The sequence below is a fragment of the Gracilinanus agilis genome, chromosome 6 (genome assembly GCF_016433145.1).
Source record: "Gracilinanus agilis isolate LMUSP501 chromosome 6, AgileGrace, whole genome shotgun sequence".
Classification (NCBI taxonomy): Eukaryota; Metazoa; Chordata; class Mammalia; order Didelphimorphia; family Didelphidae; genus Gracilinanus; species Gracilinanus agilis.
The window spans coordinates 226412885-226439913 of NC_058135.1; the positions used below are offsets into that span (position 1 = coordinate 226412885).

Below are 27029 nucleotides of genomic sequence, written 5' to 3' on the forward strand. Positions count from 1 at the left end.
AAGTAGTTTTATGCATTTGTCACTGGGTAACATTTATTTTACAAATAGCTTCTTTTTTTCTATTAACTTAAAAGGACCATTCTTAAGGATAGCCATTTTTTCCGTTATTTGCACACGGCTGTAATAATCAGTGGAACCATGCTGGTGTTTGGAGGAAACACACACAATGATACCTCTATGAGTCATGGTGCCAAGTGCTTTTCATCAGATTTCATGGCCTATGATATTGGTAAGTTTTCCAGAGCTAATTTGGCATTAAAGGAGCTTCTTTACAATTTTCTCAATAGTAAAATGGAGTTTAATAATAGCATGTAGCTCCCAGAACTGTTGTGAGGATTGAATAAGGTAATATTTGTAAACCACTTAGCACAGTGCCAGGTACATAGTAGGTGCTTAATAAATGCATATTCCTTTTCCTTCCATTCCCTCCCCTTTTAGGCTTCAAGGAGTCTTCTGAAAAAATGTGCCTTTGTATATTGGTTAAGACAGTATTGGGCAGGGGGCAGGTAGGTGGCTCAGTGGATGGAGAGCATGGCCTGGTGTCGAGGGCCTAGGTTCAAATTATGCTCTCTGACATTTCCCTTAACTCATATTGCCTAGCCCTTACCACTCTTCTGCCTTGGAACCAATATTTAGGATCGATTCTAAGACAGAAGGTAAGAGTTTTAAAAAAAGAGAGAGACAGAGAGAGAGAGAGAGAGAGAGAGAGAGAGAGAGAGAGAGAGAGAGAGAGAGAGACACACACACACACACACACAGTATAGGGAAGCTAGACCTGAGATTATTTTTTAGACTTCTTTAACAGTTTTCACATTTTCTGAAAGGCACTGGTAGCCTTGTCCTTTTTTTTTTTTCTGACATGACTTTGAGTTGAGTATATAGAAAGTAATTTTTTTGAGAAGAGTTTGAGTTAGCTGTTGAATGAGGCTTTTTTCTTTCTGAATATAAAATGTCCTATATTGTGGAATACAACTATTATTATTTTTCTGTAAGGACTAATCTTAGAATACCTTTTCTATAAACTGTCAGAATTGTTCTGTTTCAGTAGAGCAAATAAATATGCCTTGACATAGTTTTTCAAACCCACACCACCATGACCCAGATGAAGTTACTGAGTGTGGTTACCTTTTATGACCAATAGAGGGTAGTGTTTGTTCATACATGAATAAATAAATGAACTTGAATGCCATACACCTATTTCAAATGTGGATGGATAAGTCCATCATCAGCTAATTACTGAGAGAAACAAAGACATTTTTGAAACATTAAGATTGTTCTTGGCCTTCCACCCAAAAAGGTAGTGTCAGGTCCTGGATATTGTGAATGACGGACATTTCTAAAATAAGTCTGTCTCAATCCTAGCTTGTGATCGCTGGTCAGTGCTTCGAAGACCTGATCTTCATCATGATGTTAACAGATTTGGCCACTCAGCAGTTTTGTATAATAGGTAAGTTGACTAAAAGTGCTTGCTAATTTCATCTTTTTTTCAGATCATGGCTTGAAATGAAGTTCCGTGATATTGAGATTATGTAGTAGAGGTAGTGGCACAGGTTGATAGCAACAAATTTTAAAAGATTTTTTCAAATTTGCTTTAAAAGAAATAGAGGGAAGAAGTAAAAAGCATTGAAAATATGTCAAACTGGGTTAAAGTTTTGTTATTTGCAGGCCCTTCATTCCATTGGTTTTTCTTATAGAATTATATAGTTGTACATTTCTGTTACTGTTTATATTTTGATTCTTTCAAAAGGATATTGATATTAGGGACAAAGTTGAATTTAATTTTTCTAAGCAACAAGAAAGATAATATCATGTTATAGTTGATTTTATTATGATTTAAAAAAATAATTTGTGGGTAGGACACATGTTTGGTAAGGCCACGTGTAGACAGGGAAGTTTCCCCTCAGGTGTTAGCTGAGAGAGAGGTTAATCATTCTGTAAATTAATTGGTATGCATTTTATTAACTGTTCATTCCTTGTTAGTTACTAGGGATGCAAATACAAATAACAAAATTATTCTCAAAGAGCTCAGAACAGATTAAACTTCAGATTCAGGGCCAGATAGAGGATGTAAAAGAAAATTTTTAAAGAAGGGAACACTTGGAAGAACTGGGGTTAGGTTTTATACTACCCTTGAAGTAAGAAATACTAGGACCATAGGCAACTGCCTAGGACTCTCCTGCCTGGTGCTTCAGACATTAGATCAAATGCTAAAAGGTCCAGGACCCAGATACCAATACTGAAAGAGAGTTGATTGGACATTCTGTATGTGCCTTATCATTTATGTGTGCCTGATCCCATCATGTGGTTATATGAATACTAACCTAGTATCACATTTGAATTATGGCTTTCAGGAGCCCAGACTTCTTTCCTGAGCTCCTTTTGGTCCCCTACCCCATATAACTGTCTTATATTTGGAGAGGGAACACTACACTTGTACCATTCGCCATCATTAGGATCCTAGGGGTTAAAGATCCTAACTCAACTATACTTAAAACTAGCCCATTTGTACCTCCTGACGCTGTAATCCTAGTGACTTAGACTTTCTATCTCCCAGGACAAAACCCCAATTCATGTTCCATCTCACTATAATTTTATTCCTATCTAGTTCAGTATTATCATGTCCCAGTCCCTGTCATTTTTTTTGCCCTCCATTTCCATTGTGGAATGCTTATTGTAAAATCACACACAGACACCTCTCTTTTCATTTTCACATTCAATTCCATGAAATCTTCTCTGTCTCCTATTTACCCTCCCCTGTCTCCTAGCACCTTTTCTTTTCCCTCTCTTCCCCTGCTCAGGTTTACTCCATCAGGACAGAAGCTTTATTTCCCTGCCAGCCCCCTAAGGCTATTGTTCTGTATTCCCTTTTCTTTCACTGCCAAATCCTTAGAAAGAATTACCCACACCTACTTCTCCTTCTCTGTCACCCAGACCCTTGTAATCTTACTTTTCTTCCTATTACTCTACTGTAATTGCTATGTTATCTGTAAAAAGCAAGGAGAGTTTTTATCGACATTTACAGTGAGTTGATGATTTTTCTTTTTCTGCCAAGACCACATCATTGCTGTCAGTTCTCAAAGTACCAGGTTCCCTCTTACAATAGTAGATGTAGGAACTTGAAGAATTGCCTTTCCATTATCTAGATTTTCAGGGAGAATGAAATATTCTATTAAAATAAAAAGAAGGTATTTTAAGATTAAAATTAATATCTAACACTCTAAGAATTATATTTTGTAGTTTATTAATAATTACTTGAAATAGAAGGAATAAAAAGTAAATAGAAGTAAAAAAAAAACCTAACTCTCTAACAAAATTAAAACTACATGAGCAAGTTCTCTTGCCTCTTGCCTTACCTCACCTCTACAGCTCCCTATCACGGAAAGAGAGAACAAGAGGTGGGGCTACACGAAATTTATATCCTCCCTACATCAGCACATAATGTGAGAAGGAACATGGGATGCTGGGAATTGGAGTTCTAGGGTACATAAATTAATTACACAGTATCAAATATAAAAACACATAATGAAAATGATCTGAAGTAACATAAGGGAAATCTGAGCTTTGTCATGCAGTCAGAGAGTATGAGAATGTGATGCCTAGAGAATGGGAAATGGAGGGATCCCTGAACAGGCAGAGCTGAGCAATCGATGTGAAGTTCTTTCTGTAGAAGACTGAGAGAGGTAGATGTAGAGGAGACAACAGCTGCTTGTTATCCATGGAATGATTTTAGGGAACACAGTTTCAGGTAAGCTATCAAGAAGAATCAAAGAGAAAGATCGGAATATTGGGGGAGGAAGGTAATTCCCAGTTAGCTGTACTGAAGCATTAACCCAGTGTTGATAGAAGTGAGGTCTGCTCTTCTCCTGGACAGTATATCTATATTTTCATATAGATATATGCTTCTAGAGACCTGAATTCATATCCTGCCTCTATCCCCCGCTGTGTGATCCTGGGGGAAAAGTTAAAACTTCACAGGACTTGAATATCTATATCTATATAGATCTTTATCTATAAAAATGAGAGGGTTGGATCAGATGACCTCTGAAGACTCTTGTAACTTTAGATCTCTGATTCCAGGATCTTTTTTTTTTTTAAACTCATCTTCTGTCTTAGAATTAATACTAAGTATCAATTCCAAGGCAGAAGAGCAGAAAGGGCTAGTTACTGGGGGTTAAGTGACTTGCCCAGGGTCATATAGCTAGGAAATGTCTGAGATCATATTTGAACCCTGGATCTTCCATCTCCAGGCCTGACTTTTTATGCACTGAGCTACTTTATGATCTCTTAACTTTAAAATCTGATGGCTCTGCCTCTATTTTCTTACTTCATGACTCTGCTAAAGCTTTTAATGCTGTTAATCTTTTCTATGTAATATTTTCTATTGAATTCTATTTCTATCCTTTTCCTTGGCTCCAGGGACATTGCTTTTACCTGGTTCTCCCCTTCCTGTCTGATCATTCCCTAGTTTTATTTGCTAGATGATTACCCATTTTCTGTTCACTTAATTTAGGTGTACCCTAGAATTCTATCCCAGACCTTTTTATTGTTATATTTGTTCTCTTGGTGATCTTAGGTCCTGTTTTGATTATTTATCTCCTAAACTTATAGAGGGCAAGTAGGTGGCACAATAGAGTGTTCAGCCTAGTCAGGAAGACCTGAGTTTAAATCTGGCCCCAGACACTTACTTGCTGTGTTACTTAGGCAAGTTACTTAACTTTTTCCTTAATTGACTAGAGGAGGAAATGGCAAAAAAAGGCAACTAGATGGCACAGTAGATAGAATGTTGGGCCTAGAATATGAAGGTGAGTCTTCCTGAGTTCAATCTTATCTTGGACACATAATAGCTATATGACTGGGCAAACCACTTAACCCTGTTTGCCTCAGTTTTCTCATCTGTAAAATGAGCTGGAGAAGGAAATGGCAAAACAGTCCAGTTACCTTTGGCAAGAAAACTCCAAAGGGGTCACAGAGAGTTGGAATGACTGAAAAAAATACTAAACAATGACAACAAAATTTATCGATCTTCTCCTAATATATCTCCTAAATTTTATTTCCATGACATCAGCTGCATACTGGACAACCCCTAGACATCTTAAAGACAGAATTTATTCTCTTACCCCGTAAAGCTACCCTTCTTCCAAACTAAACATGGTGGCTAGGTTTCAGTAAAGATGGAAGCAGTATACTACACGGGTGGAAAGAGTACTGGACTTGGTATCACAGGACAGGGATTTGAATCTCTGCTTTGGCACTTGTTCCCTTTGTAACCTTGGGCAAGTCACTTAAGCTTTGTGATCTGAATTTCCTTGTCCATAAAATGAAGGGATTGGACTAGATCCCTTCCAGGTCTAAATCTATAATTCTATATGGGTACTAATAGCGAGCTATCCTTGTGTTTTACTTGGGTTTGCTCTTCTATTGTTGCATTTGGACTACTCATGGCACTAAAAATGATATGATTCACTCATGGTTATGCCTTGCTAGCAGAAACTCTTGGGCCAATATTTCAGTGGCATGACTGGTGGTCTATAGTCAGACTTGGAATCTGGAGACCTCCTTCCTCATAGGCATCATTCACAGAGTCCCTTACAGTGTGCAGAGTACTTCATGTTCATTATCTCATTTGAGCTTCCCTATAAGTACCTACTGGCACATTGGATAGAGGAGTCATAAAGAATTAATTTCAAATCTTCCCAGCTATGTAGTCCTAGACAAGTCACTTAACCTCTTTCTGCCTTAGTTTCCTCATCCATAAAATAAGGATAATAGTAATATCTACCTCCCAGGGTTTTTATAAGGATAAAATGAAATGATATTTGTAAGCTTCTTTGCAAACCCTAAATACTCTATAAAAGCTAGTTGTCATCATCATCATCATCATTAAGTGTGGATTTTTATTATCATTACTAATTCAATAAACATTTACTGAAGACCAATTATTTGATCATATTATCAACATATGATCAACTGCCTCATCAGTTATAGGACCTGAGGATGAATTCTTTGTCTGCTACCTACTATCTTTTATGGCTCAAGTCAACCTTGGGAGTTAGATAAAATGATTTCTAAAATACCTTATGGCTAGAGAGTCCATAATTCTTCTGTGGCCTCTTAATACTCTTGGCTTGGAATCAAGAAGATCCAAGTTCAAATATACTTTTTTCCATGTAGTCCAGGATCACTTTGGGAAAATAATTTCTCTTTTAGTTGTCATATCAGGCTTTTGGGGCTCATATTGAGTTTATAGACACAATAAATCTTGAATTATGGAATTAGAGGTCATCTAGTTCAACCTAGTGCTCTTTTCTTCAACATCCCTAACAAATCAATTGCCTGTACCTTAGTGATAGGATACTACCTACCAATATATTCCATTTTGTTCTTGGATAGCTTTAATTATTTTTTAAAATAATATTTTATGTTTCCCCAATTACATGTAAAAACAATTTTTCAACATTCATTTAAAAAATGTTTCGAGTTCCAAATTCTCTCCCTCCTTTTTTCCCCTTTCTCTCCTTCTGACTCCACCCCCTTCCCTGAGATGGTAAACAGTCTGATGTAGATTTTACATGTGTAATCATATAAAACATTTTTCCATATTGGTCATTTTGTGGACAAGATCTCAAACCAAAAAAAAAAATAGAAGAAAGAAAGTGAAATATAGTATGTTTTGATCTGCATTCAGACTCCAAAACAGTTTCTCTGAGGGTAGATGACATTTTTTCATCAGGAATCTTTGGAATTGTGAATCACTGCATTGCTAAAAATAACTAGTTCATTCACAGTTGTTCGTCAAAAAATATTGTTGTCACTGTTGTGGAGGTTAAAATTAATATGCAAGATACTAAATATTACATTTATTAATAATAAACTAACAAAAGAGATTAACTAAAAGGTACTAACCAGCTCACTTCCAGAAACCAAAGAGAGAGAGGGAGAAGTTACAGCCAACTATAAAATAATAACGTGACCACGAAAACGTGGAGGCACAGGAGAGATTAAAGGGAATTTTGGGAAAACTAAGGGACTTATGGAGGATGAAGTCCAAGGTTAAAAATTTCCATTTATACACTGTGTACAATATTATTCTGGTTCTGTTCACTTCACTTTGTATCAGTTCATATAAGTTTTTCCAGATTTTTTTAAAATCATTGTGCTTTACATTTCTTATAGTGTAGTAGTAGTCCATCACAATTATATACTAGTTTGTTCAGTTATTCCCCAAATGATGGACAGCCCCATAATTTCCAATTCTTCCTACCACAAAAAGAGCTACAACAAATATTTTTGTACAAATAGGCCTCCTTCTTTTTAAATCTCTTTGGGATAGCTTTAATTGTTAGAAAGTAATTCATTATATTGAACTCCTTGTAACTTTTCCCTGTTGCTCATAGTTCACTGTAGAGCTAAGCAGAATAAGTTGAATCCTTATATTTGACAGTCTTTCATTTATTTCAAGACTATACTCATATAAATCTTGGTTGCCTTTTGCTCCAAGAAATCATCTACACAGGATAAACATAGCCAATTCCTTCAGTCTGTCTTTGACTGGCTAGATCAGTAATTCCCAAAGTGGGTGCTACTGCCCCCTGGTGGGTGCTGCAGTGATCCAGGGGGGCAGTGATGGCCACAGGTGCATTTATCTTTCTTATTAATTGCTATTAAATTTTTTTAAAAATTAATTTCCAGGGGGCTAAGTAATATTTTTTCTAGAAAGGGGGCGGTAGGCTAAAAAAGTTTGGGAACCACTGGGCTAGATCTTCCATTCCCTTACCATCCCAGATATATGCCTTTTGACCTGTTTATAAATGCCTTTTCTAAGTTATGGTGCTCATATGTATCATCTGGTAAAATGACTTTAATTACCTAGTATAGTATGTGCTCTACACTGAGCAATTTTGGGATAAAAATGTTTTTTTCTTCTTATTTAGCACTATGTATGTATTTGGAGGTTTCAACAGCCTTCTGCTCAGCGATATCCTGATGTTTACATCAGAAAGGTGTGAAGCATATGCAAGTGAAGACTCTTGTATAGCAGCAGGACCTGGAGTCCGATGTGTGTGGAATGTGAATGCATCTGAGTGTATCCCTTGGGAATCAGCAACTGAAGTGCAAGAAGAGAAGACCAGAGCAGAATGCTTTTCAAAAAGAAGTATGTGCTGCTCTTTACTTAAAAATGTAACTGTTCTAGTTTTACTTCTTTTAAAAGAATATATAAATGTAAGTTAATCTATGAGAAACCAGTAGGTGTTTTGGGCAACTGCCACTCACTGATTAAACTCACAAAGAAGGATGGGGTATCAGAGCCTGAGTAAATCTGATAATCCTTTCACTAAAGGAATGACAATTGGAATTACTGGTCTCTGTCCCAAACCAGGGAATACAAAGATTTAACTACTCACACACACTATGGATTCTTTGAGGTGAGAAGAAACAAACAGAAAGGAAAACAAAATAGTTTTAATGTTTAAAGGTTAAGGAGAGTGGAAGAGGTATTTCTATAACTAGGATTTAGCTAACTGACAAGAAATGGAGTCGTAAGAGAGAGTTTCTCTGTCAACCCAACTTCAGTCAGGCTGACAGCCTTGACTGAAGACTAGAGGGAGAGAGCTGGGTTTGGGGGTTTCTCACAAATGGTCCAGGTTGCTTCCTTGATGGCTTCAGGATACCAGGAATCAACTCATTGCACCGCCAATAATCCAAGAGATACCAGGTAGGGAAAAATGCCTGCAAACTGTCCACCAGAAAACAGACACTATCCACTACCAAGGGTTGTCTTGAGATATGTTGTTTTCAGGCTTCTCCAATCCCAAAAAACCCAAGCTCCTGGAGTCTCTGCTGACTGGACTTCTCCTCCAAACTCCTCTCTCAACAGCAATGACAGTTTTATCTCTCCCCTAGTTGCAATACAGAATGCTCAAAGCTGACAGCCAAGCTCCTATAAATTTCTATTCTATTCCCTAAATTACTTCATTACACTTCTTGTTTTTTTTTGAAAGTAAGAGATTAAACTGTTCAACTTGTTTTAAAAATTGAAATAATTTAGTATTAGTACATTTGTGTTGTGTACTGAGACCCTCAATGATGTTGAAGTTTCCTGAAACTAAATTTAGAAATACTCTTCTTTAATTAAATAAATTGTCCTAGAAATTTCCCATAGGATTTTATATTACTGAAGTGAGAGTAGTAAAAGTAGGCAAAAAGCCTGGAAGTCTATGATATAAAGAAGAGGAAAGTCCAAAAGATGTGTATATGTCAAGGTTCCCAGAAATTATTTCTGAGTTCTTTGGAATGATGGCTCCTGCTAGATTATGGAGAGAGACAATGCCTGGTCACTGTGTAGAGTTATCATGGCTCTGAGAATATCATAAATCAACACAGTAAAAAACATCATGAAATAACAGTTGACTTAAATTCTTATAGTTCTCATTTTGCACCCTCAGATCCCAACCTACTCCATGCCGAAGCCACAGATTTCAAGGGAAAGTGTGTTGATGACTTCTGAGGAAAAAAAGAATTTGAAAATGAGCTTTTCCCCTCATCCCTCTTATTTTTCCAGAGTTTACTAGCAGAGATTTAACCACATTTACCCTTATAACCCTCAAATTGACAAGGACACTCAGTCATCAGGCCCAGGTTTTAGTGGAAGGGAGAGGGACTGAAAGAATGAGGCAGGTAAAAAGCAAGTAACTTGGGAGTATAAAGAAGACTTAAATACCTAGTTCTCATATAGATAAACCAACTTAGAGAATCATAAAAAGACTAAATAAAATCTCAAAGAAAACCCACGTTACCATAAGTTATTATTGTATCACAAAGGAAAATGAGTGAAATTTGCTTGATTGGAACTTTCTGGACCACCGAAGGACCATAAAACCAACTTTAAAAAAACCCTCACCTTTTAGCAAAAGATCAAAAACTTTAAAAGAGAAATAAAACTTTTAAAAGAATAAATTTAGGATAGAAATCAGAGTTTTCAATGCAGGATTAGACTACAGAATTTTTTTAAAAGTTTACACATACTAGGGAATCTCTTCAGAGAAATAGAGTATGAGAGAAGGAAATGAAAAACTTGGAACATTAAAATGCTAATATTAAAAATAAGCCAATTTTGCAAATATCTCTGAGAATGACCTTTAAATGTGAAAGAAAATTAACTGAATAACCTACAATTAATATGCAGTAATGAAAAATCAGAGGAGAGAATGAAGTGGTATATTCCAAAAAGCAAAGAAGATCAAGATGGCAAATGGATGCTAACACAGCAGTATATCCATCTGATTGCCATTTCTGGCAATCCATTCTGATTGAGGCCTAGCAGAAAGTAGAGGATGGGAATATTCAAAGGAAATAAAAAGGAAATAATATTTAAGAGGGAACTCAAACTTGGGCTTCTACGTTCTTAATCCTTATTAAGCATATACACAAAAAAAGGGAACAACTCAGGGAACAATCTGCAAGACAGAAAATAAATAATAGGCTGTCAGAGAAGAGAAATAACAGGGAGGATAAAATGAAGTAAAGCTTATTGAAAAAGGGCATAGCCCAAAAGTGTTACTTAAAATAAGAGACTGGAAAGGAGATGAAGAAGGAAGATTTTTCTGAACCATTCATTTAACTAGATAGGGAAAGGGAAGGACCAAAGATGGGAAAAAATAGATACATAAAAGAGAAAAAAGTAAAGTTAAGTGGCATATAAATGGTTCAGTGGATAAAGAGCTAGTTCTAGAGACTGAAGGTCCTGGGTTCAAATCTGGATTCAGATACATCCAAGCTGTATGACCCTGGCAAGTCAATTAACTCCATTTGCCTTGCCCTTACCTCAATTAACTCCTTTTGCCTTGCCCTTACCACTCTTCTGCCTTGGAATTGATATACAGTATTGGTTGTAAGACAGAAGGTATGGGTTATTAAAAAAATCTTTTTTAAAATTTGGAATAAATAGATAAATGAGAGAGGGGAGGGAAACCCTGTGGGAACAAACTAATATCAAAGTAGGATAAGCAAAACTAATTGCAATAACAAAGTTTTATATGCTTTTTATTTGTTTTCTGCTTAAAGTACTCACTTAAAAGAAATGAAAGATTAAAAGAAAATTAATGAACTCAAGTCTAACAATCATAACTTTAAATGTGAATAAATTAAGCAATTCAGTAAAATGAAAGTTGAAGAATGGGTAAGAAATCAAAATCTAATTTCCATATATAAGAAACATTTCTAAAATATAGAGACATTCAAAAAAAGAAAAATGAGAAACTGGGATAGAGTTTAATTTGTATCATCAGTTTAAAAAAAGAAGTTGTAATCTCACTATCTAATAACCAAAATTCACAGTGATAAAGAAACAATAACCATAACCATGAGTATGAATGGATGCTTTCTCTACAATGAGATGTAGTGAGATCAAGAAAGAGTACCCTCCTAAGTGTTTGTGTAATTACTACAGATGAAGACCATTCATTTTCTAGTGGGGACAAATTACATAAGCCCACAGACAAAAGGAATCTTTTTTTTTTTTTTAAAGCCCAGACTACTTCATTACCTTTTTAGATATCTGTGAGCATTGAATGCATTGAGATAGCCAAAATAAGGTAAATTAGTCTCTTACCACTAAAGTAAAGGGTTAAAGTTAGAGAAATTGTCTGAGATGAAAATGTAAACTGCTTAAATTAAATGTGGAAAATTTTAAGTTAATGTAGAGGATGTGGAAAATGACATTTAATTTTTTGGAATGGAAGGGAAAATTACAAATTTGTAAGGTGAAGTTTCTTGGAACAAATTCAGATTTGTGTGAATTATAGAATAAAGCTTCTAATTTCTTATGGTGACTATTTGCCAGGGGGACAGAATTATCTCTAGTTAAATGACTTTCTTTTTTTAATAGCTGCGGATCATGACAAATGTGATCAGCACACAGACTGTTACAGCTGTACAGCCAACACAAATGACTGCCAGTGGTGCAACGATCATTGTATCTCCATGAACAGTAATTGTACTGAAGGCCAGGTAATACATATCTAACCCTTTGTTTCCAGGTTTGCACATCAGCAAAGACATCCTGAGGGTAACAATTTTCACTCGAGTGTATATCTGCTTTGCTGGTGGTAAAACTGTAGCAAAAGCTATAGAATTATTTTTAAATGTGCAAGACATGAAGCTATGAATTCTCTTTTGGGAAGTATTTTTGTCTCTCATCCCTGTTAGCTGCTGGGGCTTAGTGTTGCAATGGCAGCTAAGGAGTCAGGAATTGTATTTGAGTCTTGGTTTTTGCTATGTGATTGTGGATCCACCATTCCTCTTGCTCTTCTTCAGTTTTCTCTTCTGTGAAATGAAATAATAACATTTGTATTATATATCTTCAAGGCGGATGTAAGAGAAGAGTGTATACCAGGGATGACAGCTAGATTTAGATATGGTAGGTGACTTATTGTGTGTGAGAAGCAGAAAGAAGACCAGTATTTCAGGATCAAGTGAAGGACGGGTAGGGGAGGCTGAAAATAGAGAGTATTTTTGGTAATAAGAGAAAAAGACTCGATACCATTTTTTTGTAATATCTCTTCTTTTTCCCTCTGCTTTATATGTGTATTATCACACAAAACATATTTCCATATTATTCATTTTTGTAAGTGTATAGTCTTATAAAACCAAAACCCCAAATCATATGCCCAAATAAACAAGTGATAAATCATATGTTTTCATCTGCATTTCTACTCCAACAATTCTTTCTCTGGAGGTGGATAACATTCTTTTTTCATAAATCCCTCAGAATTGTCCTGGATCATGATATTGCTGTTGGTAGTAAAGTCTATCACATTTGATTGTTCCACAAAATTTCGGTGTGTGTATTATGTTTCCCTGGTTCTAATTATTTTACTCTGCATCAGTTCATTTATGTCTTTCCAGTTCTTCCTGAAATCATCCTGTTCATCATTCCTTATAGCACAAAGTATTTCATCACCATCATAGAACACAATTTGTTCAGCCATTCCCCATTTTTTTCCACTTAAAATATTTTTCCATGGTTACATAATTTCATGTTCTCTCCCTCCCCTTTTCCCTTCCCCCTCTTGGAGCTGACAAGCAATTGCACTATGTTAAAGGGATTTTCTTAATCTTTCCCTCTGTCTTCTTAAGAGGCTAGAGAGCAGGATTTCTAAGAAGATCAGAACTGACAGGAGTCAGTGAGCCAGAGCTGAAGGTTCCATTACCAGGGAGACCAGGACTGAGGAGAGGAAGAAGCTGGCCTTCTGACAGGAAGTTAGCGGTATAAGGATGATATTGGAAATTAAGTCTTGTTATATTAGTTTAGAGATAAGAAGTAGAGAAGCTGGCTTGAGAAAGAATTGAAGTTTGAAACAGAGCTGAACCAGAGTATCAGTTTCAAATGTTGACAATGTGTGTGGGAGGTGTAACTTTTTTTCTGTGGCAGTTACTCTCTGGGAGTGGCAGTTGCTCTCTCTCTGAGAGCTGGGAACAGGTGACATCTTTTCTCTCTCTCCTCACTGTCTGAAGGTAGAAGGAAAAAAGGGGAAAAGCCTGAAGGAGCCAAGCGATTTCCTTTTCCAACTTGGGAAACACTAGTGACTGTCTATTGCTTTTTCAAAGATTGTTTTATCTCTGAGAAGACCAAAGAAAGACCTGGTCTTTGATTTGTACTCTGGGTCTGTTAAGGCTTAGAGTTATAACTTGGTTCTTGCTGTGGCTCAGCCAGTTGGCCTTTGTTATATTTATAATTTGGAGACAAAGTTAAAAATTATATACTTCTTATAAGGATAATAGTGTTAGTTCATTGTAGAATAGGGAAAATTTGGGTTAATCAGATCAGGAAGGATCAGTGTAGCCTGTGGAAACAGGAAAAGCAGTTCCTTGCAGAACCATGGAGTCTTATTTGGTTGGAGTTAGAATCCCTTAGAGTTAGACATCCTTTTATATCCTTATATTCTCAATAACTAGTTTATTTTTGTATAACAAGAATCTCCTTAGTGTCCTTGTGCCTGGCCCTGAAGAGTTCACTTATGAGCTTCACTTCACTTATATAAACTGAAGATACTTTTTAAGCACAGCAAGCAGAGTGTCTAATCAGTTTATATCTGTAATCAATTCATTGAGCTATTATTTTTACAATGAGGAGAGTTGGTCAGTGAGGAGAGAAAGGAAGCAGTCGTGGACAGTTTAAGGTCCTTTGGCTCTGAGATCTCTAGAGAATAGGAAGTATGTCTCTGAGGCAAGGATCTGCTGGCAGTTGGCTAATGCCAGTTGGGCTGCTATAAAAAACTGATTGAAGGAGTGAGTGAGTGGTGGCTGTCTCTTATTTTAGGGAGTTAGGTAGTTAGTGAATAATTTATAGATAGCGTAGAGTAGATAGGCCTGGTGTGCTAGGCAGAAGAACCTGTCCTGAGAAGACAGAGATAGTTTAGGAAATTTTAGATAGTTTTTAGGAATTTTAGGTATATTTATAGGGTATAAGATTAGTAATCTCTCCACTTTTCTTTCTTTCTGTACTTCTTTTTTAAACAGAGTTTCTGTTAAACTGCTCTCCTGACTTTGTCAAACTCCTTAATTTAACCCTTACAACTGGGTTTTACATGTGTTATCACTTGATACCTATTTCTATATTATTCATTTTTGTAATAGAGTAATCTTTTAAAAACCCAAACCCCAAATCATATACCCATATAAACAATAAATCATATGTTGTTGTTTTTCTGCATTTCTACTTCCACAGTTCTTTCTCTGGATGTGGATAGCATTCTTTCTCATAAGTCCCTCAGAATTGTCCTGGATCAATACATTGCTACTAGTAGTAAAGTCAATTACATTTGATCATTCCACAATATTTCTCTTTCTCTGTATAATATTCTCTTGAAGAACTCAATGTTCTCTTGCAGAGCTCATTTTGTTCTGCATCAGTTCATGGAGGTCTTTCTAATTCATCTAGGAATCCTCCATTTCATCATTCCTTACAGCACAATAATATTCCATCACCATCATATACCACAATTTGTTCAGCCATTCCCCAATAGAGGGACACTTCTTCATTTTCCAATTTTTTTGCCACCACAAAGAGCAAAGCTATGAACAATTTTGTACAACCTTTTTTTTTTTTATTATCTCTTTGGGGCATACACCTAGTAGTGGTATGGTTGGATCAAAGGGCGGGCAGTCTTTTAAAGCCATTTGGGCATAATTCCATAATTCCAAATTGCCTTCCAGAATGGTCAGATCAATTTACAACTCCACCAGCAATGTATTAGTGTTCAAATTTTGCCACATCCCCTCCAACATTTATTATTTTCCTTTACTGTCACATTGGCCAATCTTCTAGGTGCGATGTGGTACCTCAGAGTTGTTTTGATTTGCATTTCTATAATCAAGAGGGATTTAGAACATTTTTTCCTGTGATTATTGATAGTTTTGATTTCCTTCTCTGAAAACTATCTATTCATGTCCCTTGATCATTTGTCAGTTGGGGAATCAACCATTTCCTAATTGAAGAACCTTTACTTTCTAATTCTTTGCCAGCACAAAAAGAACAGCTATAAATTTTTTTTTTTTTGTATAAACAAGACCTTTCCCATTTTTTTTATCTCTTTGGGATACAGACCTAGTAGTGGTATTGGATCAAAAAGTATGCATTCTTTTATAGCCCTTTGGGCATAATTCCAATTGCCCTCCAGAATTGTCCAGTCAGTTCACAGTAATGCATTAGCGTCCCAATTTTGCCACAACTTCTCCAACATTTATTATTTTCCTTTACTGTCATATTGGCCAATCTGATAGGTGTGAAGTGATACCTCACAACTGTTTTAACTTACATTTCTCTAATCAAGAGGGATTTAGAACATTTTTTCATATGATTATTGATAGCTTTAATTCATCTGAAAGCTGCCTATTCTTATCCTTTGACTATGTATCAATTGGGGAATGATTTGGATTCTTACAAATTTGACTTAATTCTTTATATATTTGAGAAATGAGATCTTTATCAGAGAAATTTGTTATAAAAAAATTTCCCCAGTTTGTTGCTTCTCTTCTAATCTTGGTTGCATTGGTTTTGTTTGTTCAAAACCTTTTAAATTTAATATCAAAATTATTCATTTTACAGCTTGCAATGTTCTCTATCTCTTGTTTGGCCATAAATTCTTCCCTTCTCCATAGATCTGACAGGTGAACTATTTTTTGTTCCCCTAATTTACTTATAATATCACTCTTTATGTTTAAATCATATGCCCATTTTAACTATCTTGGTATAGGGTGCGAGATGTTGATCTAAATCTAATTTTTGCCATACTATTTACCAATTTCCCAGTAGTTTTTGTCAAATAGTAAGTTTTTATTCCAAAAGCTGGTATCTTGGGCCTAGATTGCTGAGGTCATTTACCTATCATTCATTCCATTGATCCATCCTTTATTTTCTTAGCCAGTACCAGATTGTTTTGATGATTACTGCTTTATTGTACTATTTAAGATCCAAATCTTACTGCTAGGCCACCATCCTTCACATTTTTTATTAGTTCCCTTGATATTCTTGATCTTTTGTTCTTCTGGATGAATTTTGTTATTTTTCTGGTTCTATAAAATAATTTTTTGGTAGTTTGATTGGTATGACACTGAATAAGTAAATTAGGTAGGATTGTCATTTTTATTATATTAACTTGGCCTACCCATGAACAATTAATGTTTTTCCAATTGTTTAGATCTAATTTTATTTGTGTGAAAAGTGTTTTATGATTGTGTTGATATAATTCCTGCATTTGCTTTGGCAAATAGATTCTCCAAAATTTTATTTTTGTCTAGAGTGATTTTAAATGGAGCTTCTCTTTCTAACTCTTGCTGCTGAGCTTTGTTGGAAATATATAGAAATACTGATGGTTTATGTGGTTTTATTTTGTATCCTGCAACTTTGCTAAAGTAATTATTTCAACTAGTTGTTTTAGTTGATTTTTTAGGATTCTCTAAGTATACATCATATCTGCAAAGAGTGATAGTTCAGTTTCCTTATTGTACTTCAATTTATTTATTTATTCTCCTCTAATTGCTTAAGCTAGCATTTCTAGTACAACATTAAATAATAATGGTGAGAATAGGTATCCTTGCTTCATTCCTGATCTTGTTGGGAAGGCTTCTAACTTATCCCCATTGCAGATCATACTTGCTGATGGTCATAAACAAATATAACTTATTACTTATTAAGGAAAGGCCCTTTTATTCCTATTGTAAGGGAGAAAAGGGGGTTTTATGGGTTCAATATATTAAAGATGGTCAATCTCAAATCAAAATTGACTTTTATGGAAGTTTATTTACTTGAGAGAAGAGAGAGGACGGACGACATTAAGAATCTGTCTCACTAATTAATCCAGGTAGATCTTAACCCTCAGCAGAGGGTTAAAGGGCCTGAGGCCTGGAGGTGAATGGAGAAAGCTTCATTCACAGAGTCTATAAAAGGAAGTTTCTTAATAGAGGTTCAGGAAGATTCAGTTTTTAAACTCACCACGTGGAACAGTCTCGGTCACGAGCCAGCAAAGCTCCCTCAGGTCCCTTCACCAAACCAGAAGCCCTTCACTCATTCAACTCCCTCTTTTAAAGGGGTCACATATGTGTCACTTCCAGTGCCTTCCCCTAGCCTGCGTGTCCAATCACAATAGACGCTTTCTCATAGAAAGCGTAGGGGGCGGTCATTGATTCTGATTCATTACTCACTCTAGCACACATGGGTTAGGACCTCCCAGAATTGGAAGGTGCTCTCACCTTTGGTGATTAAATCTAAAGATATGTAGACTTAATCTAATTATCACACTTTGCTTAGTGTTTTCAATAGGAATGGGTGTTGTATTTTGTCAGAGGCATTTTCTGCTTCTATTGAATGATAATCATGTGTTTTCTGTTAGTTTGACTATTGATATGGTCAATTATGCAGATGGTTTTCCTAATATTACACCAGACTTGCATTCATGGTATAAATCCCACCTGGCCATAGTGCATATTTAATTTATTTTATTTTAGTTCATTTAAAATTTTATTTAAGCTTTTTTAATACAAAATTTCATATAAATAAGTAAATGAAAACTTATGTATAATTTTATTTAAGATATTTTCATCAATGTTCATTAAGGAAATTGGTCTGTAATTTTCTTTCTTTGTTTTTTGTCTTCTTGACTTAAGACTTGATATCTTTTTAAAGATGATCTGACATGTATTATTTTGATATGATATATAATGTTTGGTGATGGTTACTGAAAAATTGAAACTCTGTTTCCTAAAACAGTAGTTGTTAAAGTATCATCCATTTCATAGAATCATACATTTTAGATTTGAGACCTTAGAGAACATCCTATTTAAATCTCTTCTAGATAAGGAAACTGAGTTTCAGAGAGGATACTTGATTCGTTCAAAGTTAGTGATGCCAAGAATAAAACCTAGTTACTTGGTTTTTGTTATAGTAGTCTTTCTGCTGTGGCATATTCCTCTTCATTTATCAATTCTTTAATTATTTATTACTCCAAAGGCACATGTGCTCCCTCTACCCTGCCCATGCCCATTTCTCTGGACTATAATTTTCTACAGAATTATATTAATCATTACATTTGTGAGCAGACATTCCAGGAAAATGCTTAAACCTGATTCATATTTTAGGTTTCTATCTCCAAATATGAGAATTGTCCAAAGGATAATCCAATGTATTACTGTAACAAGAAGACAAGTTGTAAAAGCTGTGCCATGGATCAGAACTGCCAATGGGAACCTAGGAATCAAGAGTGTGTTGCTTTGCCTGGTAAGTATGGATGTAGGGGTAGCTAACTACTTATAAAGTCATTGACTTAATCTAAGGTACTTTGCTTGCCTTGAAGATTTTATGTTGAACTTTTGGGGAGGAAAGAATAGGGAAGGCTATTGCTGCAGATGTATTGATGGCCTTTATTCTCTCAGTTCTCTCACTACTAGTGTTGATGGTTCACTAGCTCTCACAGTCCAGCCAGGAAAAAGATTCAGGCTCATTCCTACCCTCTTCTTCTACCTCCCGGCCACTCTTCAACCACCTTTCAGTCAGCCACCCACTCCCAGATAGAACCACAGAGGCTTGCAGAGATCTGTGATCTCCAGTTCTCAGCCTCTGAGTCCAGAGACCTCTCTCAATGTCGCTGTAAGGAGTATATATAGGGTGGGGCCAACCGACATTTGCTTCTAGCTCAAGGCACCTGGGAACATTCCAAGTCTCTCAACTGCCATCTCTGTCAGTCAAGGTGGCATCCATCTTATCCCAGATTATTGAATATAACACCTTGCAGATTTTATGCTGAACTTTGGGGGAGGAAAGAATTGATTGTTGTGTTTCTTAATAAGAAACAATTTCTTATTATGTATGGCTGCTCTCTTTGGAAAGAATTATAGCATCACTTATTCAAACTCCTACAAGCTCTATTTTTTTCTGTTAAATGGTAGGTATAGCCCAGTGATACTGGAAACTATGTACTTCTAATCTGAGAAAAATAATGCTTCAAACTCCACTCTCCCTGTCTCTATTGACTTATTGGTAATAAAAAATATTAATATTAACAATCAGCCTTTTCAATACTATATTTCTGTTAAGTTTACCCCAGATTGAGGTTTGTGTAGCCAGAGGATTCTCTGATAGAGTGAAGTGGTGGCAGAGGAAAGAGAATGTTATCAGCAGGATCCTCAGACTTTTTTCTATTCTGGAGGCCTAGAAATGACTGAAGATTTGGGGTATTATGTAGTCTCTTCAGGCATCTGGTTCAGCTAAAAACTCTAGGCTTGTCTGGTATGGGTTCAAGCCTCTATAATTAAGTAACTCTCTCCCAAGTATTCAGGAATGGAAATTTTGTAAACAATTTTCACACATCAGAAAATTGTAGAAGTGGTGGTGCAGGTGGATAAATCTGGCCGCCACTATGGTTCTGACCAGGCCCAAATTCTCATATGCAGTTTATTGAATATACTTTAAACTTGTTTATCCTCACCTTGCCTGCAATAATGGGTCTCCTTTTCCTTGACTCTGCCACACTGTTCTTTTTTTTCATAGTAACCTCTACCTAGCTGGATTTATGATATTATCTTGAGTAACATGTTCTTCTTGGCAACAGTTTTGATTCTTCAGAGGTGATTTAACCTACTTGGTTCATCTCAGCTCCACATCACCCATCAGAGAAATATCATCTGTTCAGTGAAAGAATCAGATTTTAAGGGCAAAGAATATAGAATGTGAATATGTTGTCTTCTCTTGTTTCTGTATAGAGGGCAGCACCATTCTTTATAGCATAAAGCTAGGCTTGCTCCTGACTATCATTTGATAGTCAGGACTATACAAACTGGCTCCAAACATTGTTGTTTTATTTTTTTTTCCCATTTTCATTCTTAAATTTTTAGTGTCCTCCCCACTTCTCCATTCCCTCTAAAAACAGCACTTGAAGTTTTCCAAAAATTTCCCTGTGAATACATGCATTTTGCCTGCTTTTGTGAAACTTTTTTCCTTTTCCCTTTTTTAACACAAGAAAATATATGTGGTCCTGGCTGGCATTTGGTTGGAAATTCATGTTTAAAAATTACAACCACAAAAGACAATTACGACAATGCTAAATTGTCCTGCAGAAACATGAATGCTTTCCTGGCTTCTCTCACTACCCAGAAGAAGGTGGAGTTTGTTCTTAAACAGTTGCGCTTAATGCAGTCAGCACAAACGCTGGTGAGTCCTGGGATATCTACTGCATGTATTGGTTTGGTTTATGGCAATTGACTTTGCTTCTCAAGGGTCTTAGTGGGAAATTGTAATGTTTTATCCCAATTTTTTACAGTAGACTGAAATTTAGTCATGTTCTAATTTGATACTTTCCTCAATATGATGCTTCTTTTAAAAGGTTCTAATAAAAGGCCTTAGAACTGTATGGTTTCATTTATCTTGTAGGTAATGTTTAAAGCTGGGAAATAATTTAAATAAGTTATATATTATAAAAGAATCAGAATGTATTTACTTTCTTGGATGATTGATGATGGCTTTTATATATTTTCTTCATAGGTTCTGCTGGGTGGGGTGGCAGGTTGATTCAGGACTTGTGAACTAATCTGGAGCTCTTCAGATTAAAAGTGCTCTGAGTCTATAGGGGTAGCATGGCCACTATTGAGACAAGATTCATCAGGATCCAAAGCTCCTCCTTCAATAGTCGGCCTAACCTGGGACACAGAAAGCCATATGCTAAAAATTACCTCAGGGAAGCTCTGTCCTGTTTTTCCTTACTCACTCTGCTCCCAAAGTTTCATCCCCTTACCTCAAAACCTTAATATAGGGATTGTTCTATTAACCAGTTTTCTAGACTAACCCTCCTTTGAACAAAATCAGGCTTACATTTTGTCTTTGCCTGGCAATCACCATGGAGGCTGAGAAGGGGGCAGCAGTGATGCTAACCCCTTAAAGGTATGCCAGGTTCTTGGTATGACTGAGCAGAGGACTATAATAGTCACCCCACACATCCTAGTCACTAGGGAAAGGGAAGTGTTACTCTGCTTATATATAACCTTTCTAGGAGAGGAGATAATGTCTCACTATAGCAAAGAGAAGGTATTCACACTTGGAATATATCCCAGTACCTCATTTTTCTGCTTCTGTTAATAACATTTCTAACAAGAGTCCTTTTATACTCATAAATTTTCAAATCCCCCCTCAGGGAGGTTTTTAAAATTGTGAGCAAGCTGTCAGAGAAGAAGTATGGGGAGGGAGGGATAGAAGGAAGAAAGCATGAGGACATGGTTACCTCAGGCAGGAGATGGGGACAGACACTATATAGTGTTATATTGAATCTCTGGGAGCTTGAAGTTCACTCAATGATTGACAGATAAGTCAGTTGGATAGAATGTTCTCAGAGAGGCATGTGGACTCAGGAGAGAGCAGTTGAGAACCCTGACAGAGGTTCTGGGGTCTTTTACCTATCCCTGAGGCTGGAGATCAGTGTGGATCCCGGTCTTTGGAGATAGAGACTTGCAAACTCAACCCTGCAAGCTCCTCCTGTGTTTCCTGTACTGTTATCAATTTGTATTTAACCACCATCTCTGTTTCTACTGCCCCTAGATATTAGGAAGTTCACTATCTTAGTTATCTAGGGTTTCCAGGGCCCGGGAGGGATCTGGGAAGTGGGCAGGAGATGAAGAAGAGGGTGGAAAGGGTGGATATATCTCAACTGATAAGGCTTAAGATCTGTTGAAGAAGAAGCTGAAGATTTCCCAGCAGTTGACCTACTCTGGTTTAGCCCTGGCCAGGCTGTACCAGAGAGAAGCTATCATCTTGATTCCTTCATTTACCTGCAGTTGGAGATTCATTAGTATCAATTTAAAGTAGGGACTCCTATTACCTCAATCCCATACCATTATCCTTCTTATCAAATATATACAAAGTTTAAAGTACCTTCCTGAATTAGTTTCCAAAGCTTATTTGGGAAGGGAGTCATGCAGTCAGATTACCAATGTTACCTCAGCTGAAGAACCCAATAATTAATATCAATTAACCCCAGGTGGGTCCTGAAGGGATAAACCACTTTGACCTAAAGGATCCTGCCTGGGCAACTGTTATAAAGGAGAAGTACCATCTTATCATCTCTCTGTACTCCAACTTCATATACATCAAAGATATTAGTGACCTCCTATAATATAACAATAGACAAAATTTTTGCCAGATCCCAATTTTTCCTACATTGACCCTGACGCTAGGGTTTTTGTTTTTTTCCCTAGAGATGCAACGGTTTTTTTCCTCAAGGAACATTGTTATGCCAAGAGGAACATTTTAGTAGTGTGCTTTGAATCCCATTTTCTCTTTAAGTTCATCTGAGACAAAGTTTAAGCTTTCTGAAAATGGTCTTTTATTATGGAAGTAAAAAACATAAAAGCATAGAAATGGATGATTTGTAGATGTTTCCTGTTCCCAAACTTAACTAAAGCCTACTAATAGGTCTGACTAATCCTTAGCTTACTAAGATCATAGTCTTCAACTTGTTTTATTTCATTATCTCCAAAAGCCCCTTTCATTTTAAATATATCCAGTCTTATATGCCTCTTCACTTCTAAGTCTCTATTTTTGTCCTTTTATTGATTGAAGGAACTAAGAGTTCCAGTTTTGTTTCCTAACTAGGTACAACAATTGGTTTATTTCCTAGAACCTTTCAAGAAAAAAGCTATGAAATGTCAATAGCTATGCATTTATCTGATCAGAGTGACAGGAAAGATGAGTGACATCAGAAATGGAAAAAAGGGATCATTCATAATTTCCTCATTTACAAAATGAAGGTGTTGGATTCAGTGATCTCTAAGTCTTTTTCATCTTATGATCTCACATTCTATTCACATGGCTAGTTGGAGGTCTTAGCAACAGCTGATTGTCTTTGAGAAATTCCATCTTTTTTTAACCAATATTAACAGCTCTTTTCAGTTTTCATATTATTTCATTGCCAATGGCATTACTATTTTCCTATTTCTAGTTACAAACTTTAGAGTTTTTAATTAATTGAGATAACAGTACTTAGTAACCTGCTACTACAGTCTCTTAGTTTTTACCTTTCTTTCAATTTCATTATCTACCTTTTTAGTTCAAGCCCATCTCACTGTATTCCTAGATTCCTCTAAAAACTAGGAGAATTCAAAGATACTAGTCTTCTCATGGTCTTGTCCTTTCTCTATTCCATCCTGCCATAGACTCACAGAATTGTAAGGGCACTGTGAAATCACAGTCATATGGGATTTTAGAAATGGAAATTATGTTTGTATTATTATAATTTGTTAGAGATCATTTAGTGAAGAAATTCTTAAACTAGCATGAAATTTAAAAAATTGTGTTAGCTTTATTTTAATATAATGGGTTTCCTTTGTAATCCTGTGTATTTTATTTTATGCACTTAAAATATTCTAGAGTCCCTAGGCTCAACCATACTGCCAAATGGGTCTATGATTTAAAAAAAAAAGTTAAGATGCTTAACTATCTTAATTATCTATCTTAATTTTCTTATTTTACAGATGCAGAAATTTAGGGCCATAGATAGAAAATGATTTACTAAATGGCAGTAACTGGCAAAGCTGAGGTTTTGAACCCATCTCTACTGACTAAATCCAGTGGCCTTCCCACTACATCAAGTCTAACTCCCTTTCTAATGGATGAATTCTCCTTGCCATTAACCGATTAATATTCTTAAAATATTGTTTTCATTATATTCATTCCCTGCTTAAAAATCTACAGTGAATTGTTTTTACTTATCAAGTCCAATCTGAATTATGTACACAATCCTATGTTAACTGAGTGTACTGCACCTATTCTACATAATTTCTCAATAGTATATCTCTGCTACCTAATCATTCCATTCTCTGTATATTTTTTTTTTACTTTTTTCTATGTCTTTATTTATATTGTTGCCTTCACCTGGTAAGAACACTGTCTTTTCCACCACTTCCCTTCTATTTTCTTTCTTTATATTTCATCTCAAGATCCACTCTCTATATGGTATTTCCTCATTAACTATAGCAATAATATATTTTACTATTTATTTCCCTAACAATTATACCTACAGTCCACCTCATGTTATCATGTAGATGGTAGTATGTCATCTTGAAATTATTATATGTTAGCTACATAATTTCTAATTTTTGGCCTTGAATTTTTACTCTTTGAGAGTAGGAATTGTCCTTTGATTTAAAGGAAAGAGGTGGTGCTATGTACACAGTAGTTATTTTTAAATTACTTGTTGGGGAAGTGGATTATCTGAACTAGTTTCTTCTTAGTCATCTGTAATGAACCCCTACCAGAGGAGGCAAGAGTTTGGGCATATAAAGTCCCAGTTATAGCTTTGTTGTTATTCTATGCCCTCTGAAGAAACTTTGGCAAGTTACATTTTTTTTCCCCTTTGATACTTGTTTTTGTCTTTTTAAAATGTGAAGAGTGAATCATGGGTGTAACAGCACGAAAGCCTTGCTGACCTTTTTCAGTCTGCTTCTGCCATGAGTGATATGTGCTTGATGACTGGAATTGTTTCTTGTGCATAATAGAATTTGGGATGTGATTAGCTATCTCCCCTCTCCAGAGATCAGATGGAATAATAATAGTTGTGTCTGTTTTATCTATAGTCCAAAACAACTTTGACCCCATGGGTAGGGCTTCGGAAGATCAATGTGTCCTACTGGTGCTGGGAAGACATGTCCCCATTTACAAATAGCTTACTTCAGTGGCTACCATCAGAACCAAGTGATGCTGGATTTTGTGGAATCTTGGCAGAGCCTAATGCCAGGGGCTTGAAGGCTGCAACCTGCATCAATCCACTTAATGGCAGTATCTGTGAAAGGCCTGGTAAGTATGTAGTTCATTCATCCCTTTGTTCTTTCCTGTCTCCCTTTTTTCTTCCCTTTTTCTGTAATTATTTTAGTACCCATTTTGTGGAGGGCTCTGTGCTAGGCTCTTAGGGCTATGGAGATAAAAATGACCTCCTGATTTTCCTTTAAGTGGTTTCTGTGTTACTGGGAAAGAGACTCACTGCTTGTGTGACTTTGGGCAGTTTACTTACCTTGTCTTGTCTTCACTCCCTTCATTTAGAAAATGAAGGGATTGAACTAGACCGTGTGTGTGTGTGTGTGTGTGTGTGTGTGTGTGTGTGTGTGTGTGTGTGTGTGTGTTCGTGTGTGCTCATATACACATTCCCTTATTAACCTCTTATTCAGATGCCTCATGGACTGAATGTCACTTAACTTCTTGTAGCTTATGCCAATCAACCAGCCCATCAATAAGTGTTTACTAATTAACAGTTACTGCTGTATGCCAAGCACTGTGCTAAGGCTTAGAGATAACCAAGATAAAAATGAGTGGTGCCTGCTTTTGAGGGGGTTACGTTCTAGCTGTGAAAGGCAGCACATGGGCCCGGTGGATCTAAGGTATTCTGAGAAAAGGTACTAGAGATTTTAAGAGTCAGTGAGAGGAGGAGACAGGCACTTAAAGCAAGGAAGACAGTGAGATCAAAATCACAGAAACAAGGGATTCAGGGGCTCTGTGTGAGAAAATGGCAGAAGGCCATTCTGGCATGTGTGAAGAGGACTGATACATAGTAAGTCTGAAAAGACAGGCCTGGGTCCAGTCATGAAAGGCTTTAAAAGTAGGGACTATTATAATTGATCCTGGCAGTAACATGGTGGTGCTGTTGGAGTTTGTCAAGTAGAGTAGTGACATAACCAGGCTTATAATTTAGGAAATTCACTTAGGCAGCCCTGTGGAGCATGGTTTGGATTAGCCAGCAGGTTATTGCACTAGTTTAAGCAAATGACAAGGGCCTTCAACTAAGGTGAAATAATGGTTGGAGAGCTAAGCTCTTGGAGATTCAAGTAGAACAAGCCAAGTTGAGTGTTTACATGGTATTGGTGTGTGATTAGACTGTTGCAGTTCTGAGGTTTTCTGTCTTAGAGGGTGGTGGGCAGTTGTATTTATAAATGGGCTCAGACTATTCCTGCACATTCAATAAGAGATCAGCTCTGAATCATAGACATATAGGAAGAGAATAACTATTCTCTTTCTAAATTATTATCATGTGCTCACTCCTTGGTTTCCTCTCCTTTCCACTTCTCCTGCAGAGTTAATCTCTTATGACATTTTTGCCTTGTTCTGACCTGCTTCACTGATTTAATTGATGAACTAAAATATTGTTTATACTTATATTTATAGTTGATTCAGTGCTTAGATCCTGTGCTAGGAGCTGCAAGAGAACTTATCATTTAATGTGTATTTGGATAAGAGAGAGTTAAATATTAGGCAGAATATGATAGATGATATAAGGGAATACCAAAGTGTTAGGGAAGTTTAATCAGTCAGCAAGCACTTATTAAATGTTTACTATATGCCATGCATTGCGCTAAATACTGGACATACAAAAAAGGTCAAAAGCATTGCCCCCCTTCCTCAAAGAGTCCATGTTCTAAAGGGGAGACAATGTATAAATAGTTAAGGAGCACATACAAGGAATATAAGAGGAGGGTTCAGAGAATTCCTGTTTGGTATGAAGTAT

The 27029-nt window shown here is 36.3% G+C and overlaps 1 protein-coding gene across 1 annotated transcript in view; it reads left to right on the forward strand.

Annotated features, from left to right (window-relative positions):
• ATRN (attractin) overlaps positions 1-27029 on the forward strand; it is a 250649-nt gene that overhangs the window by 98033 nt on the left and 125587 nt on the right. Inside the window, exons 11-17 of the mRNA XM_044681784.1 lie at positions 75-229; positions 1363-1447; positions 7932-8152; positions 11885-12006; positions 18634-18772; positions 20511-20701; positions 25111-25330. Of these exons, the coding sequence (XP_044537719.1) occupies positions 75-229; positions 1363-1447; positions 7932-8152; positions 11885-12006; positions 18634-18772; positions 20511-20701; positions 25111-25330 (1133 nt within the window). The remainder of the gene's footprint in view (positions 1-74; positions 230-1362; positions 1448-7931; positions 8153-11884; positions 12007-18633; positions 18773-20510; positions 20702-25110; positions 25331-27029) is intronic.